The 19578-nt window shown below is 36.9% G+C and overlaps 1 protein-coding gene and 1 long non-coding RNA gene across 4 annotated transcripts; one reads left to right on the top strand and one right to left on the bottom strand.

The window, feature by feature from the left end:
- Positions 1-1191: 1191 nt before the first annotated feature.
- On the bottom strand, positions 1192-8000 carry hnf4a (hepatocyte nuclear factor 4, alpha). Of its 3 annotated transcripts, none has more exons than XM_027016500.3 (10): positions 7763-7998; positions 5753-5927; positions 5539-5633; positions 5175-5281; positions 4901-5056; positions 3785-3872; positions 3457-3633; positions 3113-3349; positions 2791-2913; positions 1192-2471 (listed from the first exon to the last, which is right to left on the bottom strand). In XM_027016500.3, exons 1-10 carry the CDS (start codon positions 7875-7877, stop codon positions 2329-2331), a joined length of 1416 nt encoding a protein of 471 aa, XP_026872301.1. In that variant the 5' UTR covers positions 7878-7998; the 3' UTR covers positions 1192-2328. The 3 variants fall into 3 exon arrangements, with proteins under 3 accessions (XP_026872301.1, XP_081560756.1, XP_026872302.1); XM_027016501.3 differs by having other exon boundaries at positions 1194-2471; positions 3481-3633; positions 7763-8000; XM_081704630.1 differs by lacking the exon at positions 3457-3633 and having other exon boundaries at positions 7763-8000.
- A 213-nt stretch (positions 8001-8213) lies between these two features.
- Positions 8214-17602, top strand: LOC145652877 (uncharacterized). Its single transcript, XR_014119155.1, has 3 exons — positions 8214-12049; positions 14476-14544; positions 16109-17602. It is a non-coding gene; the product is annotated as an uncharacterized LOC145652877 (long non-coding RNA).
- Positions 17603-19578: the final 1976 nt, after the last annotated feature.

Below are 19578 nucleotides of genomic sequence, written 5' to 3'. Positions count from 1 at the left end.
GAGTTTACTAAGCCTTCGTGCTTAATAGATTAATTTCTATTATTATGCTAACCAAAGTGTCATCGATGAAAACTAATATTCCTTATAAAAAATATACACTTTAGAATAAATAAAATTAGAATGAAATTACTAAACAAATTTTAAGAATGCACACCCCTGCGTCTTCTTCATAAAGCAAGCAACACGTTAGTTAGAGGTAGGTCATGCCAGAAAGGGACTTGGGCATGTAGACAAAGCTTGTGGAAGTATTACCACACAAACATAGAAATCAAACCAGTAGGAGTCAAACCATATATGTGTTTTGGCTCAGACAGATTCTCTGTCACACTTAGCATGCCACAAATAAGTTCACGCTAGTGGTGCTCTGCCAGATGTCAGTTCACATTTCTTGATCTTTTACAATTTTAACATGTCATGTGTTAAAGTTTAGTCAGGTTGTGTACTCTACAGCATGGCTTCTTGACTGTTCATGTCCCAGTGCTCTCATGGTGGGAGATTTGTGAGTAATTAGCCTTGGTGGAGTGGGAAGCTTAGTATTGACTCATACATAGCTTTGCAGATATAAGAATGAAGCCCTCAAGCTATCTTGAATTGTTTTATGACATTTATCAGTCCAATACACACCCCCAGCACTAAACTCCTTGACCATCCTATGCCACGTAGGCTGTTACTTTTATCATCTTATTTTTCAAAGATTTGAAGATTATAGGAATACTCCTATGTAAATATACTTTGGTTTTAGATTTATTTTCTTAACTTCAATAATGTGATGCACTGTGACTTTATTTTTGGTTACCCTTTTAAGTTATGACAATTAAGTCATTTTGAGGAAAAGGCGAATAAACGTGTTTAGAAGGCAATAAAATCAAGAAAGCCAGAACATCACGTTAATGATACTGAGAGGTGATTTTTCTAAACATCTACAAACATTTCATAATTCATTAACCATATTTAAAACAACTCCTGCTCAGGACTGGGTTTCCCAAAAGTATGTAAAACACTCAACTTTAAATGAGAGAGCAAGTATTACACTGAGCACTCTCTCGTTTAAGATGATCTTAACACTATGATGGGAAGAGGACCAGACTGGTCTAAGACAAACTGGATGCTGAAAAAGTTTTTTGTTTGTATGTAGTTTGTTGTATATCAAATAAAACTGATAAATTATGAAACAGAAAAACAAAATGAATTGACTGCATGTTTAAGTAAAAATATAACATAGTCATTTAATATGAGTTCACATTGAAAGGTTGAAATCACCCTTGTCATTGAAGGCAGTAATGCATGGCAAGGCACTTTTTTTATTCAAAATTCTCCAAACGTTATTCTATATCCTAATACGACCACTTTAGTAAATGTGTGTGTTAAACAAACATGTGGCTTTCATATTCTGTGACAAACATTCAAAACCTTACTTCAAGCAATTATTATATTCTAAGAAAAATAGATTTCACTCCTTAATTATGAAGTAATGGTTTAGAACAGGACATTTAAACAGTTCTTTTGTGTTAATCACAAAAAAATAAAGACAGAATATATATATATATATATATATATATATATATATATATATATATATATATATATATATATATATATTCTGTTCACAAGGCAAAGCAGAAGCAGATGCATATATTTGTCTGTGATACAAGGAAAGGAAATATACATGTTTCTCTGAATAGCTAATAATGAGCAGTTTATTCAAAATCTAAAGGCATAATGTTATGTACCCTATTGTCAAGTACTGTAAAAAAATCATTCATATTAAATCAGTCATTACAATACTGTACAACATAAACATCTGAATGTTAACAGATTAAAGGTTTGTTGTAACATTTCTTAAATATGAATTTGTCTATTTCTCTGTATCTCTCTCTCTCTCTTGCTCATATATATATATATATATATATATATATATACAGAGAAAGAGAGAGAAAGAGAGAAAGAGAAAGATAAGTATAAATAGGCACCATTACTTTTAAAAAATGCATTAGCCTACAAGTGAGGTTAGAATGCATTAAAAGTCAGCATAGTCACTGTACACTCCTGAGGTTGCTGACTACTGCTCCTGGTGGTCTACATGCAATTATCTATAACTGGGAAATTCCTTTGTTGCTCACTCTAATATTTGTAAAGAGAAAAATGAAAAAAAAAAAAGAATGAAATGTACATTACATCAATTGGCAGATCCTTTTACCAAGAGCTTTATTTATCATATTTTACTACTTTTATGTAAAGAGTCTCTGAAGCAGCCTTGTGTTGATGTGTGGTTGTGTGGTTCATTAGTGCTACTGCACAAGTTTTTAGAAAGGTTTTGCTGTGATGGTCTCAAATGGTCTCTTGCTTGGTGACTGTGGGCTGGGGGATGGCTGCTGTCTGTTTGGGCACTGTGGCTATAACCCCCTGGGCCAGTTTGTAATGCTCAGAGCTGGAAGCGGATGGAGGAGAAGGAATTGGAGTTTCAGGTGTGGCTATGGACACAAAAAGTGAGAAAATGCATTAAATCACAGGACCATGTAAGGATACAACTAAACTCCAAGAATACAGAAGAATAAGAGTGGAAAGAATGAAAGTATTGGTTTTTGAATTTCTGAAGGTATTAGGGTGAAAAAATAAGAAGATGAATAGCTCTCTTTGATAAAGTAAGCCTGATTAGCTTGCAGAAGGATTACTTCGGCTTGCTTTTTCGTCCCTCCAATTACCTGGCTGCCATACATGAGAGTATACACTGAGAAATATACATCACTTGCCAACACAAAACCAACCTAATGTTTGGGTTCAGGAACTTACACATTTGTCCATTGTGAATAGAAGTGGCCATGTTTGCGGTCACAATGACATTGTTGCTGAGGTGCTCCTGGACAAGGTGCGGGTGTAAAGAGGGTGGAGCATGAGGGGCCTCATTAGCAGACCCTGTAAGAAAAGACTTAAAGGTCAACAAAAGTTCAGTGTGTGTGGAAGTCTATGTGGCAAGATAACAATGTGGTGATTATAACTGATTTAATTTCACATTAGCCTTGCCATTCACATTAGACCGTTCCATTTATAAATGGCAGAAACAATTTAATCAAAGTAAACAATTTAAACCAAATTTAGTGGTTCTCATCCTTACCTCCTAGAAGCATCTCCTGCAAAAGGTTGTCTATCTTGGCCATTCCGAAGAGCTTAACAAACTGGATTTGCTCAATCATCTGCCAAGTGATGCTCTGTAGTGTTGGCAACAGAAGCAGCAGCTCGCCAAATCGTCCCCGCGAGTCATACTGTCGATCATTGATGTAGTCCTCTAAACTCACTTGCACCTGGTAGCGCATCCGTTTGATCTTGCTTGGATCACTTAGACCTTTGGCATCTACCATTGCAGGGAAAGTTTAAATAAATTCATTATTTGTTTGATCAAAATAATTTCAATAGTCTACATACTGGTATTTGTACAGATGTGTAAAACAATGTAATTACTCATTTTGGAGATGGTTTGACTACCTGGATCAAAGAATACAATAGCCTTTAAACAGGCATATTCATTGTCATCTATCTGGAGCTCCTGGAAAGGAAGGACCAACTCATCAAGGATTCGCACTGTTACTCGACTCACTTCCAGCTCAGGGCAGTTCCGAGGAATTATGTGGTCATTACCTGAGTGAGGCAGAATTACTTTTAATGTAATTACACTGAACTTGTAAAATTTATCTGACATAAAACTTACTAAAGATACTAGTGCCATTATAATGGACACTTCAGTCCCCTGATGTCTCAAGTCTAAAAATATGAAGTTAAGAAGTTTTACCTAATAGCAGCAGGTCCTTGTACAGCATGGAGCGCTTGGAAGCCCCAAGAAGGAGATGTTCTCCCGCATGAGCACGCAACAAAGCCACCTGAGAGTAAACAGGTGACATATACAGGTGAACCAGAAACATACACACATATACAGGTGACTCAGAAACATCTGTAGGGTCTATACATTTAAATTAAATGCCTTAACACTTAAAACATGGGAAGACATGAGAACTGTGAAAAAGTGTGCACATTGGAAAAGGTGTAATTACTACTACAAAGGTTAGAGCTCAAATCAGATGTTCCCACAGAGCATAGGGAGGCAGTGAGACAGAAAAAGGTTGTGTATGTGTTCTTCTGTGTGGACAGCAGTGTGTAGGAGACGTTGCACTACATGGTCAAAATCCATGAATGAGTTACCCTGCCCTGGTATTTGCAATGTTAATGATTCTGGAGGTCTTCGGGAGGAGATCAAACTTTCAAACTAACTCATCACTTTCTAACCTGAGACATCAAAACACATTAACCAATACCACTACAGATCCCATGTTCCTCCTTCACTGTCTCTGCCATCACATTTTATTTTTCAGTAGACACATTTCTACTCAACTTTAGCTAGACTATTGTACCAATACATATATGCAGTATGTCCAGTATATCCAGTTATCTAAATATATATGTAATTATAAAATGAATATCCATTAGAACACAGTATCATAGTAAATGATGTGTGCCTTTTCTTTGTGTGTGTGTGTGTGTGTGTGTGTGTGTGTGTGTGTGTGTGTGTGTGTGTGTGTGTGTGTGTGTGGTAATCGGTGACTAAATCCACACTGGAACCTTTTAGTTAATGCACACAACAGAGACAGTTTAGCATCCAGGAATGAACATCTCCAGACCTAGAGTGCCAGATTGCAGCTCAATTTGATAATTTCCCTGCCCAAACACACTTGATTCCACTCCTCAGTTTTACTGGGTGTGCAAGAACAACAAAACAACCAAATTGTGCTGGTTTCTGGCCCACTAGGATCAGAGTTGTGCCCCCTTCACCAAAGATGAAGATTAGGCTTTAGAATGTTTTGGTGCTGTTGCCATATAGCAGGAGTAGCTCCAGATTTCAGGTCCTCCATACCTGGTCATCGAGGGGTAGGTCGCAGAAGGCTGGGATGTATTTAGCCCACTCCACCAGTACCAACAATTGCTGCTTCATAGATTCACACACATCTGTGATAGTTGCCATCTTTTTTGTTCTGATATCACCATTAATGATAGGTCCCGGAGAGGAGATCTAAAGCATAGGAAGGTTTTATCACACCTATTCCTGTTTATATATTTTAATCTATAATATTCTAGAAAATATCCAAGACATATGCAGTCATTATATTATAGACACATTTTAATCAAACCTGTCTGGAGAGGACGTCGGCTTGGATGAGTGCATTGATAGAGGGTAAACTGCTGTCCTCATAGCTGGACCTCCTGGTGCTGATTCTGTCTCTTTCATTCTGTACAGCTGTGCCAAAGAGAACATCAACAAAGGATTTATGAAAAAATGCTCAAGGTTTGGTTGTTCATTAGTGTGCAAGTTAGCCACACAAGTCATTGGGAAGTGAACATTGACAAACTGCTCGTCTTACACTGATGTTGCAAAAAGTCCATTGTGCTTCACATACAGCGGCTTCTATCAAATAGGATGTGAACTTTTCTTTTACTCTAATTTTGCTATTATAGCATTATGTGAATCTCATTAAACATTGAATGGGTATGTACCCTCTTTCTTCATTCCGGCCCGGAAGCATTTTTTGAGTCTACAGTATCTGCACTGGTTCCTCTTGTCTTTGTCTACTATGCACTGTCTGTTAAACCTGTTATATAAGCAAGAACACACAGCACCAAATTTAGAACAAGAGCCATATAAGAATTATAAACCTTATGTGTGCAGAATAAAGTAGTTGCAGATACTGTTATTGAGGGAGATACTGACCGGCAAGAGTACATGTGGTTTTTGCGCACACTGCGTCTGAAGAAGCCCTTGCAGCCATCACAGCTTGAGGCTCCATAGTGCTTGCCCGTTGCCCGGTCCCCACAGATTGCACACAGGGTACCGGCACCCAGGTGGTTGGCAGTGTTCATGTTGGCACTCTCAGCTGGCGAGGAGTCTAAAACCAGAAATGTTCAACTTTTAGTAATTGCAAAGTCAGCTTTGTGGAAAACCCAAGCTGCCTTTTTTCTTTATAAGAAATAAATGTTAGTTATAATCACTACATTTTTATAAGAATTTTAAATTATTTAAGGGTGTGTTTGGATGTATTGTTATAATGGCGTTATGAGAAATAACAAAAACATAATGACTCAATAGTTATTAAACGAGAAAAATTAAGCATTATAAGAGAAACAACTGTATACAATTAAGATAATCTTTATGTTCAATTCAAGTTTAATAAGAAATTAAGAAATAAGAGAAGTGAGTTAAAATTATTGATCAATTGAACTTATTGGTCTCTTTAAATAGTACTCAGATAACTGAAAGTGGCCTTTTAAACAGATTTGGAAGAGGAAATGGTTTGAAAAGACTAGTCTTATAATTAGCTATAAATCACTGTTCTAAAATATCCACCAAAGTAGTCTTTGCTAATTAATCCAGAAGTGAATATATCTAAAACCATATCAAGAGAACAGATCTTTGCTAACAGCAGCCATTAACACATGAATAATAGTCAAAAATACATAAATAAATATTATAAATATTATAAAATAAATATTTGATTGAGGTTTAAAAGTCTTTACACTGAATTAAACTTGAACATGACTTGGAAAATACAAACATCAATTCCAAAATAATCTGAGATTGTGTTCCACTGCTGCACTTCTGAAGTTTAACTGATTCATGCAAATCACAATAAATAAATGAATAAACAAACATAGATAGATAGATAGATAGATAGATAGATAGATAGATAGATAGATAGATAGATAGATAGATAGATAGATAGATAGATAGATATCCACCAAAGAAGATAGATAGCTTTAAATATCAGAATCTAAACAATTTATGCAGACCTTATTAAATTATTATTATAACCCTATAAAAACAAAGTAAAATAATAAAAACATACTGTTTTAATGATTATCACCAAAAGAGCACATTAAAGCCAAACCAGCAACTTGCTGATCAAAGGAAAATGCATGCTACATAACAGATGTGTCAACTGGCTGATTTTAAACTGAGTCATTATTTGAATGAGAAAGAACATCTCATCATTGCTTAACTGATAATGTTGTGCAGTTTAATTAAACTAATCAGTTAAAAAAGATGTAAGAATTCAGTATTATTTAACACAAAACAGCTATGCAGACACTCACCGGTGATGTGTTAAAATAATATACAAAGCAGCTATTCTACAGCCGACAGTGTCAAACACTGCATGGCTTAGCAACATTAATCAGTGATATAGTCAATTAAAATGTATTGATATTTTTGTTGATGGAATCAGTTTGTTTTTATTAACCTAGACCTGGGAGACTGAACGGCACAATATTTCTATCTTCAATATACAGTTTCCATCAGTTTATTTTACTGTCAAACACCCTTGGAAATACTACTCTGAATAGACATGTTATCCTTAACTGTCCACAGCCAACATCAGGTAAGAAGAGCTGGAGGAAATCGCACTGGGATTTTTAGTGGTGTAACTCTGTCTTGGAATGAAACATGACCCAAGCCACCTTTCAAGACAGAGCTTGCAAATTTCATCTTTCCCAAAGCTTCTTGACTTTCAGTCAATCCATCTTATATGTTACCTGCCTTCATAGTCAGTGTGGGAAATTTGAAATAAGTCATCACAAACATTCATCCCACAGGGGGCATCCCAACAGAAGGCTACAAATGTCTATAAAATCCAAAAACCTATGAAATCACATCACCTCACAGTTGACCACACATACAGCAGCCAATATAAAGTCAGAGGACTCAAAGTTCAGAATGATGACTCACCTGTGCTCATGGCCAGCACTTGCATGTTCTCAAACTCCAGGGTGGTGTAGGCTGGGTCCAGGGCCTCGCTATAGTCTGCCATCTCCATGTCTGCTAGTGCTTTGGACAAACGCATTCTCAGCTACCTGATGCTGGGGGCAAAGACTTGTCCTCTCGGTGAAGTTTGGACGCCCCCTGTTAGACCAAGCCCCGCCCCCTCAGAGAGGTAGACACCTCTGAGTGACATGGGTTGTGTCCCCTAGGGCAAAGATGATACTGACTTTGACTGACAGGTCAGACCTCCCCCTAGGCCATGGCTCAGTCCTGGAGCGGGGTGGCCCTTAGGTTAATCATTGTCTGCCTTTTTAAGTGCTAAATCAGGATTGTTTTTAGATATAGATGAGCAAATGTTCTCCTTCTCTCTCTCTCTCTCTCTCTCTCTCTCTCTCTCTCGCTCTCTTTCTTTCTCTCACTCTCTCTCTCTCTCTCACTCTCTCTCTCTCTCTCTCTCTCTCTCTCTCTCTCTCTCTCTCTCTCTCTCTCTCTCAATATCTAATGTGAGTAAAGGTTTAGCAACTTTGGGATTGCAGCAACCACATCCAGTCCCTGACATGTTGCTCTAGTTGGATTTAACTGTTTGTCTCACCAGTCCAAGCCAGTTTCTTAGATAGCCAGCACATTTATATAGCCTATTTCACTACAATCCTCATCGAGGCCACCACAGAGAGATATTTCTCAAGTTGTATTATATTATGTACCTGCAGAAAAAGACTGAAAACCAGCTAGGCTGATTTCCATGTTCAAATGATTTTCTAAGTCTCTATTAATTCTTAAACAATAAACAAAAGCAGTGACTCTCACTAGCTGAAAACAGTGAACTTTATGTAAAAGAACTCATTGTTCTACAGAAGTATGCATACGGTCCTGTTCCAACTGTAGAGGAAAGAATAGACAGCATTTCTACTTCCTGCCACTCATAACTCACTCATTACTATTAACAGCTTATCTAAATAAAATGAGTGGTGAAAGAGTTTGCAGTCTGTTTGTTAAAGTTGTGGTCTTGATACTGGTACTAAGGTCTGTTCTGAGGTTGTTACAGAGCATTAGCACTTACACTTTAATAAAGAATGCATTTAAAATGATCAAAGAATATTCTTTATGCAGTGTACTATGGCCAAAAGCAAATCATAAAGACTAAAGTGCTGTACAGGGCCAAAGAGTTATATATATTAATTATCAGGGAGAGTGTTCGATACTCATGTTACTATGCTAAAATATTTGTCCTTCAAGATTTTTGAAAATGTCACCTCAGAGCTATTAATTAACAGCTGTTACTATCCATAAACCAGCCTGTGCTTTATGTAATTTTCAATGCAGTACCTATTACTGCATCGTCGTTAACATGCCTACATGTAAAAATGTTGGTTTGTTATTCAACTGGAAAGCATATATGGTGCATTTACGCAAATAACCATGACTAGTGCACAGGTATAAGAGCCAAGGCAAACACAGTAGAGGATATATTTGAAGAAGGGAAAGTGACAGTACAAAGTTGCAGGTCAACACTCTCCAGTTCATACAGCCATGAGGGCAGTAAAACCATACTCATGATCCTTGCATCTACCCCCACATACATGAGGCGAAAAAGGAGCTGACTGACATGATGACCAAGTAAACCAAAATGCAGTAAATACAATATAAAATGTCCATCACCTATCTTAAACTGGGAAAAACCAAATGATCACTGGAGGAATGAGTTAACAAAGTGATTCACTGTGTCAGAGGCCATTACTGTTGCATATTGTTGTTTGGTTGCTCTCCTGAAGAAAAGAGTGTATGTATAAATTGCAGTGTAAAAACATTACTGATAATGTCCTGGTTTATTTGACACTCCAGATCCCTCTGGACATTGTGCATATTAAATTTGCTGTAATTGCTTGGAATAGGCTGGAAAACACCTAGACTTACATACTGGATAACTGGCAATTTACTTGTGAGCTAGGGACACATTCAGTGGTATGTTCCCACCTACTTATGTACAAAAACGTTTTTATGGGTTTTTTGTTTGTACTAGGAAAAAAAACAACTGTTGTCAGAATTTTAATGATCACATTAGTACCAAATCTGCAACTTTCAGCATTTTCTTACAAAATGTTACTTAATATTTATACCTGCAATTGATGTTTCACATTTGGGACCTTAGATTAACAGCAATGGTTTTTTACAGGTCGAGGTGGAGATTTTGTTCAGAAGCCCTAAACTGACAACAGGACAGTGTTTTAAAATTGTAAAAAGTTATTTGAGGAATTTAATCATTTCTATCTATATCTCAAATATTGTTCATTCACATATTTGGCCAGCTTGTCCTAGATGTTTGTGTCAGCCTAAACATATCCTTTTCTTACACATCATCTTGTTTGCTTAAAAGATTTGTCCTAACCACACCAACAATTAACCTAGGGAGTAATAATAATGCAAAGAATCACTGAGGGAGGAGTGACTCACACACTGCAAATCTTATCTCCCTTACCATTAAAATCTTTATCATAACTCAGATCTTCATGGCTCTGTGATCTCCTCACTGTGGCCCTGGATGGCTCAATAAAACTTAATCCGCAAGGTTATGACTCTCTCCCTCACATGCAAAGTCAGAGTGTTTCAAGCAGTCAGATTCAAAAGAATTACACAAGATCATTATACTCCTGACATGGGAAAGGTTTCTTCACAAACTAACCAACTAGTTTAACTCTAATCAGTTTGTCTAATCAGTTTGCTACAGCCCTGTGTATTTGTGTAGTTTGTAACCAGGAATAGTTGAAAAGGAGCTGCTTTAGCAACAGAGAGCAGGTTAGACATACATGTTGCTATACTTTACTGAGTGCAAGCTTCACTCTGTTATTTTTTATTAAGACAATTGTTAAATTACTGGCAGCCTGCACTACTCCCAGCTGTGGCTATTACTTATATTGTGAAGTGAATGTTGCTGCACTAACATTAACTTAAATCAGGACTCAGGCTTGAAAGGAATAATATTAAACCATTTATTTAATATTTCACTGGACATTAGTTAATTACTGTGAATATATCTTTCTCACAGTGGATACACTGCTTATTTAGACATAAAAATAAATCAATACGTGCATTTGTTCTGTAGTGTTTCACAACCACACTCTTGTTAGATACATTCAGATAAGCCCAACTGGCTGCCTTTAATAGCCCATCCACTAAAAGGCTTCCCGATTAACAGACGAACTGGCACTCATTCATAAATTAATCTATTACTCAAGCAATGTCTTGCATTTTCATTCAGCTTTTTAATCAATACTGAAGACCCAGACCCTTTAATGATTGTGAGTAACTGATGTGAATCTCCTACCTCATTCTTTAATGATAACGTCACTGTCACTCACTGACAGGATTGTAAATCACAGTTCTGAGAAAACTTCTGATGCCATTAAAGGTGTTCAGATTGAAACACGTTGTCTTTCAGGGATCAAATGCCTCAAATAAGGGTGAAAAGCTTTCAACAAATTTCTCAGTACCTGATCAAAATCAGTGTTTATGTCAATGTAGACTAATGTGACCAGGAACTATGGAATTACTACATCAAGCTACAACACCAGTCACAAGGAAGAGTGAGACATTTTCTGTCATGTGCAACTAGATGCTTACATGCATTTACAGCATGAGCTATGAACTTTGAATCTGTTTATGGATGACATGGGAGAGGATCCTCTATCCTTCCTTGATTGTCTCCTGCATCTGATGTAAGGCTGCCATGTCATGTCCGAGTCCTATAATCAGTCACCTATGCCGCCTGGGGCTAAAAGTCAAAGGACTGCTCAGGGCTGATGTAATTCCACTGCCTGTTTCCCCCTCTCTGAAACTTCAAACTCCAGTTTGTGAACAAAGTCCTGTCTATCTTCACAATAGAGATCTCCGACCACTGACCAAACTCCATTTGTAACTGCTGCCTATTTGTACCTTCTCTTGAATGAGTCTTTTTCATTTCCACTGCCTGACCAAATGGGATGCAGTGGTAGTGACGCGAGCTAAATGACCAGCACTCTCATACTCCAACCCACATGGAATAATAACACATTCTTGGAATACCTGTGGAATAACTTTGGGAATATATCTGTTTCCCTGTCTCTTTTGATTTTGGCCAAATTGGCACAGAAAAAAATGATTTTGTGATGCTCAGCTGCCTTGATAGGATTGAGGGAGGGTGAGTGGTAGTATACTTCCTACAGCACATCTGAGGCCAGTAGAACAGGCTGTGTGGACTGACTGGGGTAGATGGCACAGGTACGTAGCAAAGTGACATGGAAGACCTTGTCAACAGATTGCTATCTGCAAACCACACAGCTTGTGCAAACCCCTTGAAAATTGGCTGTGGGGGTAGAATGCGTTCTCCTATTTGTATGGAAAATATATACTTTTAACATTATTTAGGTTTTTTGCGGTTACTGCTGTTTTATGAGATTTGCAAAAATCTAAATTTAGTGAGATAAATCTTTCATATCTTTGTGTGTACAATGAGAACTGATAAACGTGATCTATGCCCCTCCTCTTTAAAGCAGTCCTACTTTCGAGAGGCCTTCTGAAATTAAATCAATGGTGGTGAAGCAAAGAAGAGAGACTAAATTGTGGAGTGTTTGGGTCATTATAGGAGTCACAGATAAGCATGAACTGCCTAATCCCATCCCTTAGCTGATTTTGTTGTCTGGCTTTGGGTTTGTTGGAAGAAAAACCTTTCAGTCAACTGATTTTAGTCGATAAGATGAATCAGAGCATTCTGTGCACTGAGCAAAAGATATAAGTGCAAGAAGAAAAAGTGCACTTCACTGATATCAATTCAGAATCATTTTATTTGGCTACTGTTTGACAGCTTGGACAAGCAAAATGAGGCTTCTTTGCTTGAGTTATTCCATCTGAAGTGTTGGTAAGACTTAATGATGTTGAAGAAAATTTACTAATGTAATTCATAGTGGGACATAATTTCAGCTATTTTATGTGACTAGCTAATATTCTACCTAAGTCCTGCTCTGGGTTTTTCTACTTATAGGCTTTCTTATATTTTTGTACTATACTCATGCAACTGCGATTTCAAACCTTCTGGTGTACATTCTCTGACAAAAATAAACCAACATTCAAATATTTAGATAAATGTATTATTTATATGACTTGTCTTATTTGAGACCTAAGCGATTGGAACCGATGTGCAAGTATGAAGCAGCAGTTTTTGTCCACTTTATCACTGGTGTTTGTGCTGCATGTTTTTAGAATATTTTGCTATGCTGATTCCCAATAGAGCTTCCAAGACAGATCTAGGCTCTTCCATAACCATTAACAAGGACATAATCTGTGAAGTTTCCAAAGTCCTCACCCATCTTACTATTTGGAGTCTGGGTAATCATAAACCTCTATCACCTAATATTGCACAGTCCCCATAAAGTATTTCTGTTTAAACCTCAACATTGCTGGGTAATAAAGACATTTGCGGGGGGAAAAAGGTCAAATGACATTGGCAGGATCTTCCATGGCTTGTCTGCACCATGACTGCACTGATTTCATCTTAGATTTTCTTCATCAGAACAATGTCCAAATTTACGTTCTCTCCCATTCATATAATTGCTCTTGATTTTAATCACATAATCAAAAAATGTAATATTTTCCTTAAGATATTTTCACTGAGAAATAACTGATGTAACATTTTTAATGTCACTGAAATTTGAACAGAATCAATCTTCTTTTTTCATGAAAGGATAAACACTTAAGAGGATGTCTGAATATGACATAAGTAAAAAATGGCATCAATAAACATTTAGCGCAATGCTCTTCGTAAATCAATCATGGTCTCCGATAAGGTCCTTTCAATGATTAACCGTTGTTTTGCTGAGATTTCGGGTCTGACTGTGGGCCCCACTTTGCTGACTCTGAGATACAGAGAGGACACTAATCATGCCTTTTAGTCATCACTGAAACAATAACCTTTGCATCAGAAAATCTAAAAATATGGTTGTTTCAGTGAACCTGTACTCAAAAATGAAAATGTAAATCTATTATTTTTTGTCATATCATGTTAATCTCCGAATTGTCTTTTCTAAATATTAGCATAACTGATCCAGCTCTAGATGATCTTTATAAATATTTTCCAAACTCTTTCCAAACATTTAAAAATATGTCTTAATATTGTTACCCTTTAGAATTACTCAGCAAATGGTGCCTACAAAAACAGTGCTACAAAGCAATTATGGAATGGAAAAGCTAAAAAGTCTTGCTTCATACACAACCAGTGTGTATCAAAGAATTTATTGTTATAAAAATAATCCAAATGCCGTCTAAACACAGGATGGAAAGTTATCAGCTTCCTGATCAAATTATGTAACCAAAGTCTTAAAAATGAACCTTTCACTGCCTTTTTTCTGGATATTTGTTTGTTTGGTAAACCATTAGACCATATAAAATTCCCTGAAAACAGTAAATATTGTGATTGTGTTGGCTAGGAATTTATAATTTACAATTCTGTCATCTTTTCTTGTGTAGAGCAGCTCCACCATGTGGCAAATTAGAACCTTACACTCTCTCTCTCTCTCTCTCTCTCTCTCTCTCTCTCTATATATATATATATATATATATATATATATATATATATATATATATATATATATATATATGTATGTATGTGTGTGTGTGTGTGTGTGTGTGTGTGTGTGTGTGTGTCCAAATAGTCCATCCACCAGATAAACAAGAAAAATCCAGTACAATTTAAAACCTAAAATGATGGAGCAGAAACTGTGGTATGTGGACACTTTACTGTTAATGGGTCAACAGGTGTTTTTTCCTAACACAGAGAGGCTATGTTAGTTCATTGTGACTATGAATTGTGTCCTGAATCAACATAAATCTGTACCTTCCAAAAAAGTGAAGAAGCACAATGAGCAAAGGTTTAAACAATGGCTTCAGCATTATTTCATTGTATAGGTGGAGAGGATAAAATTCTTTCTCACAGTACAGAAAATCTAAAATGAAAGGAGTTCTTCCTGTATTTTGAATCTGACACAGAAAGACAGGTGCTCTATACCTTCTCTCAGTGTTTCAGAAAGTTATATTCAAAACACTCATACACTGAATAGATATAGAAAGCTATAATGGCAGTGAATTTGAGATGTTTTTCATTTGAAAGTGACATATAGAAACTGAACTCTTCCTGATTTTGGAACACTTTGTATATGCAATTTGAAACACTTTCTCACAGAAATAAATTTTAGTTTAGTACCAAACTTCCCCCTCAGAGTTTAGTAGCTTGTGGTAGCACATGGCACAACATTCATTGTTCAATTTGTTCATCGTTTTTTCATCGCTTCATCATTTTCATGCGAGTAAGCAAACACCTCACCATTTTCCAATAGTTAGTAAAATGGTACAATTGTGTCGCTCGATTTGTAGTATGTAAATGTGTGCTAATTCTAGCAGACCAGTACCTGGAGCAGTGCTGAGGTAACCAACGCCATCTTCCCCATACATCCTGAGCTCTGGCAGGCCAGTTTCAGGCTCCTCAGCCTCCTTCATGTAACAGTCTGCCCATTTGAGCTCCTGGTATGGATGTTGGTGTGGGAGAGCTGCTACCTCTTTGCAGTGTACACACTGATTGGCAGCTAACCTAATCCTTTAATGCTTGTCACAATGAGATTTGATTGGAGGCATGCATTCACAGTCTAACAGTGTCAACCACATGGATAATTCCCCATTGCACACCTCCGTTTCCTTGGAGTTACGGTACCAGGCTAGCCGTTGGCAGACATATCTGTGATGTGTAAGTTTACCTCTTTGTTGAGTATGGAGTCATCTTTTGAAATTGTACAGGAGAACAAAAATTATATCGTGTTCTATTACATAATAGAGAAAGAAAAAACTGAATGAGTGCAGATGATGTGAATGATAATGTGTGGCATCAAGTTACATTTATTATCAAGATGCCACTGATAAAAGAAATCATGGCCATAACGTCACCACATCTACTCCACATTTCTCTACATATGTATTCTATCATGTTTTTTTGCCAATCAAAATTACACTGGGCTGCCCTTTTAAGAAAAAATGGATATAGGTAAATTGCAATGTTTAGAATATCCATCTGATAAACATTTTATTTTCTTTATTTTAAAATTAGATGTTTGTAGGAAACTTTTTTTTTTTAGAAAATTAGATGTGAGCAAACGTTTGAGGGACTACAGTCACTCTGCATTAGTATACCTGCATTATCTTACCTTTTCTGTGGTTCATGTAAAACATAACACTATAATGTAAAATAGTATAATGTAAAACTATAAACATGTCATGTGTGTGCCATACACCATTCAGATCTCCTAAAAGGAGGAAGGTAAGTGCCCTGGCAGAAGAATCGCGGAAAATCAGACTTCACCGTTGCTACCCTGCTCTGCATTGACTCCAAGGCCAGACTGACACTCAAGTGAGGTATCACAGCAGGAAATGCCTTCACATCCCCCTTACTTCAGAAGGACAAAGACAGCCATTTTATTTTTAAAGCGACCTTGTTGATCAGGAACAAATACTCCCAAAGCTGAGAAGACAGCCTGATTCACTTTAAGAAGCGTTCCTGTGCCTTTATGTCCATGTTGCAGGGGTGAGCCCTCTCAGCTGTTGGGTGTCCTCTATGGAATCATTTGGCCTACAGAGCAAACAAAGCTTCTCGTTTCAGAGCTGTTTACTGCTCTTGTTGTGTTTACTTTTACTACTACCTTTGCAGGAAAGCTCTTTGTCTTTGTTCTAATGGCTGTGTAATTAGCCCAAGCTGATTCTCACTACAGGCCTCTTGTGGAAGTTGGAAAACCACACTGTATTTTTCTTTTTTTCCCGTCCTTTTTCACACTAACTGAGACTGTATCACAGGATTGTTTTCTATGAGACTCTATAAATATCTGCATTCTGTACTTGACATTATGCATATAACCTACAAAAATCTCCATGATATCCAGATCAGCAAAAACAAAGATTGATGCATTGGTGTTGACTGTGAAGTTTGAAGAGTTGTATTTGCAGAATGCTCTATGCATATATATAGAAGGGAACCAATGTGTTCTGCTGTAACTTATAATGTATATTCAGTTTTATTATGGCTATTATGAGAGTTTGCAAAATGTCACAGCAAGCTTGGCCTGACAGTGATTTGAAGCATTCTTTGTTTTCAAAGGAAATAAAACACTACAATTCCTCAAGTTGATCTAGGGCAGAAAGAGGCTTAAGCATCATGGCTGCCAAGAGCATTCAACTAAAACATTAATGCTACAATTATTACCTAACATCCTTCCAGCAAACATATACAGGTAAATAAAGACAACTCAAAGAACTCAAACAACCGATGACCTGTGTGGTCATATTGCCATAACTGTCTCATAAAGTGTACACTATTTGAATAGTCCAGAAACTCTTTAAAAAGCATTTTAAAGCTTATTTTAAGATTTAAACAAAAAGGTTTTTCAGTCGCACAACATGATATGATAACTGCTAAGTAAGAAGCAAGAGTCACACAAGTACTATATAAGTACAACAGTGGTGTCACCAGAACATTGTGCTTTGTGATGTCAAGCATAGAGGGCCAGTGTGTTATGCAGGAATAATTTAGAATGCAAAGCAACATTTATTACTTTCAAAGTAAACCCTTTAAACATTTTGATGCCAGACATATCATTTATAACTATAACACTGCTTCTCTTTGTGCTTTTCTGAAACAGAATGATAATAATTTGAAGTCGTAATGATAATCTAGAAGTTTAGTCAAGTTTTCCTTGACAAAAAGACTCCTAGAACAATAAAGTTATTTTCTTCTTGCATTTGTTCTTACAATAAAAATGTGGTGCATCTATGTGAGTACATGTTAGCTCAGAGTATTTATTTCTCAATTTTTACTTTTAAATAACTATTATCTACTATATTCACTATTATTTTCCTTAAAATCATTTGTTGCATTATGTCCAGCCCTCTCATAAAAGAGGAAGTTCTCCCAGGGAGTCTGCATCATTTACCTGCTACAAGTGGATACCAGCCATCATGACTTTGCCCCACCTCCTAAACTACAGCTTGCACAAAAACCTCACAAACCTATCAATGGCAGTTTTTGTCCTGAATGAAATGAAAATCCCACAGAACAGCACATCCACATCAGCCACCTGAAACCTGTAGCTAAATATCTGGGCCCTTTCACAAATCCACCAGCACCTTGTCTAAGCTGTACGCAGAAGGACAGGAGAGAACAAAGAAAGAAAGACGGAGACGGAGAGAGAGAGAGAGAGAGAGAGAGAGAGAGAGAGAGAGAGAGAGAGAGAGAGAGAGAGAGAGAGAGAGAGAGAGAAAGAGAGGGAACTAGTGTGTGTACTCACCATACGGAAGCTCCATATTAGTGCTGACCTGAGTGTTAACATTGACCATTCCTTTTCTTCTGTTCAGCACAGCCAGATGTTGGTCACCCTTTCCACTGAACGTGTGTAAATTTTTAGAGAGAGATGTAAAAGTTTGGTGCAGCTTTCTGTGTTTCAGAGGAAGGCGTTGTTGGCGCTGGCTAAGGCCGGTACTCCTGTTATCTTATTGATTTTCCTAATCTGGGCAAATGTGGGTGGGGAAGTTAAACAGTAACCAAGCTCATATAGAGACCAATCCATATGACAGCTGTAGCCATGGCAACAGGATGATAGAAACTCAAACAGGCAATTTATTATAATTTCACCCCATTTTTCAAGGTCTGCGTCTTTCTTTATAGGTTGTCTCACAATGAAGAATGCAGAAAAAGAAAGACTGACTCAATTAGTCAGGAGGGAAAAATGAAAAAGATTTACTTTGAGGTGGCAGAACAGTACCTTTTCATTTGAGTTATTATATTTACAATATGGATCACAGTGGAAGAAAACATATGCTACATTTTAATGGATCCGGTCATAAACAAGTATAGAAATATGAGGAAATCAGACCAGTACAAAGGACTGCATTGAACCTGTGGAAAATGACACAGTAGCTGTCCTGTATGAGTTTCCAGCAGGAACAGCTGTTCCCATGGCTATAAAATGATGGACTCAGCTAAAGGCATAGAATTACACAACAGCACAGTAGTTTTCACTTTTGATTGTGCTCATGGGAAATTAGTTGTCACAAAACTCCACACATACTGTCTTCTCATACTGTCATATCAAGTGATTAATGACAGAGTGAAATGTGAAATGTTCTTCTTTTGTTTTAACAAAGACTTATTCATAATCTGATCTACTATACCCAAAATGAACAAGTATGGTGTTCTAAAGAAAAGCTTTTACTATATAAGGTTTTAAAATGTCCAGTACCAGTGTATGGTGTTTTTGTTTATCCACATTACACAATATTACACTTCTGACAAGGCAATAAGCTCTAAACTTGGTCTTACTTTGTCTTGCAGTTTATGGTTTTATATACCAATTTGCTGTTAGTTCATAGCAGAATTGACCATGCTGGATGAATAGAAGCCTTAAGGGCATGATACCAAGCTGTTTTCATTATTTTCCTAACAGTAGGCGCAGGATCAGCCTTCCTGACCAAAACTCTGACTTCACCACACTGTGGGATGCCCCCCAACAAGGATTGTTATCAGTGTGGAGTAGTACCCTATATCATGAAATGTGACTCAATCAGTCAGTATGTATTTTTTTCTCTATGTGTGTGTTGTATAATTTAATCTTGATTTTTTTTTGTTGTTGTTTACTTAATTTTAACAAGCCTACTGGAATCAAAACATCTATGTAACCAATTGTAAGTAAATTGTCCACTGATGCAATAATACTAGTTCAGAT

This window comes from Electrophorus electricus, chromosome 21 (genome assembly GCF_041902795.1).
Source record: "Electrophorus electricus isolate QZ-2024a chromosome 21, ASM4190279v1, whole genome shotgun sequence".
Lineage (NCBI taxonomy): Eukaryota > Metazoa > Chordata > Actinopteri > Gymnotiformes > Gymnotidae > Electrophorus > Electrophorus electricus.
The sequence above is the reverse complement of the archived record's forward strand: the minus strand, read 5'-3'. Positions and strand labels throughout refer to the sequence as shown.

What these genes read in the sequence shown, in the direction of transcription:
- hnf4a (XM_027016500.3), bottom strand. Translation starts at nt 7,877, where the DNA reads ATGCGTTTGTCCAAAGCACTAGCAGACATGGAGATGGCAGACTATAGC. An exon ending in CCGACGTCCTCTCCAGACAG is followed by an intron (nt 5,057 to 5,174) that starts GTTTGATTAAAA and finishes CCTATGCTTTAG; the next exon opens with ATCTCCTCTCCGGGACCTAT. An exon ending in TCAAACCATCTCCAAAATGA is followed by an intron (nt 3,350 to 3,456) that starts GTAATTACATTG and finishes CTGCAATGGTAG; the next exon opens with ATGCCAAAGGTCTAAGTGAT.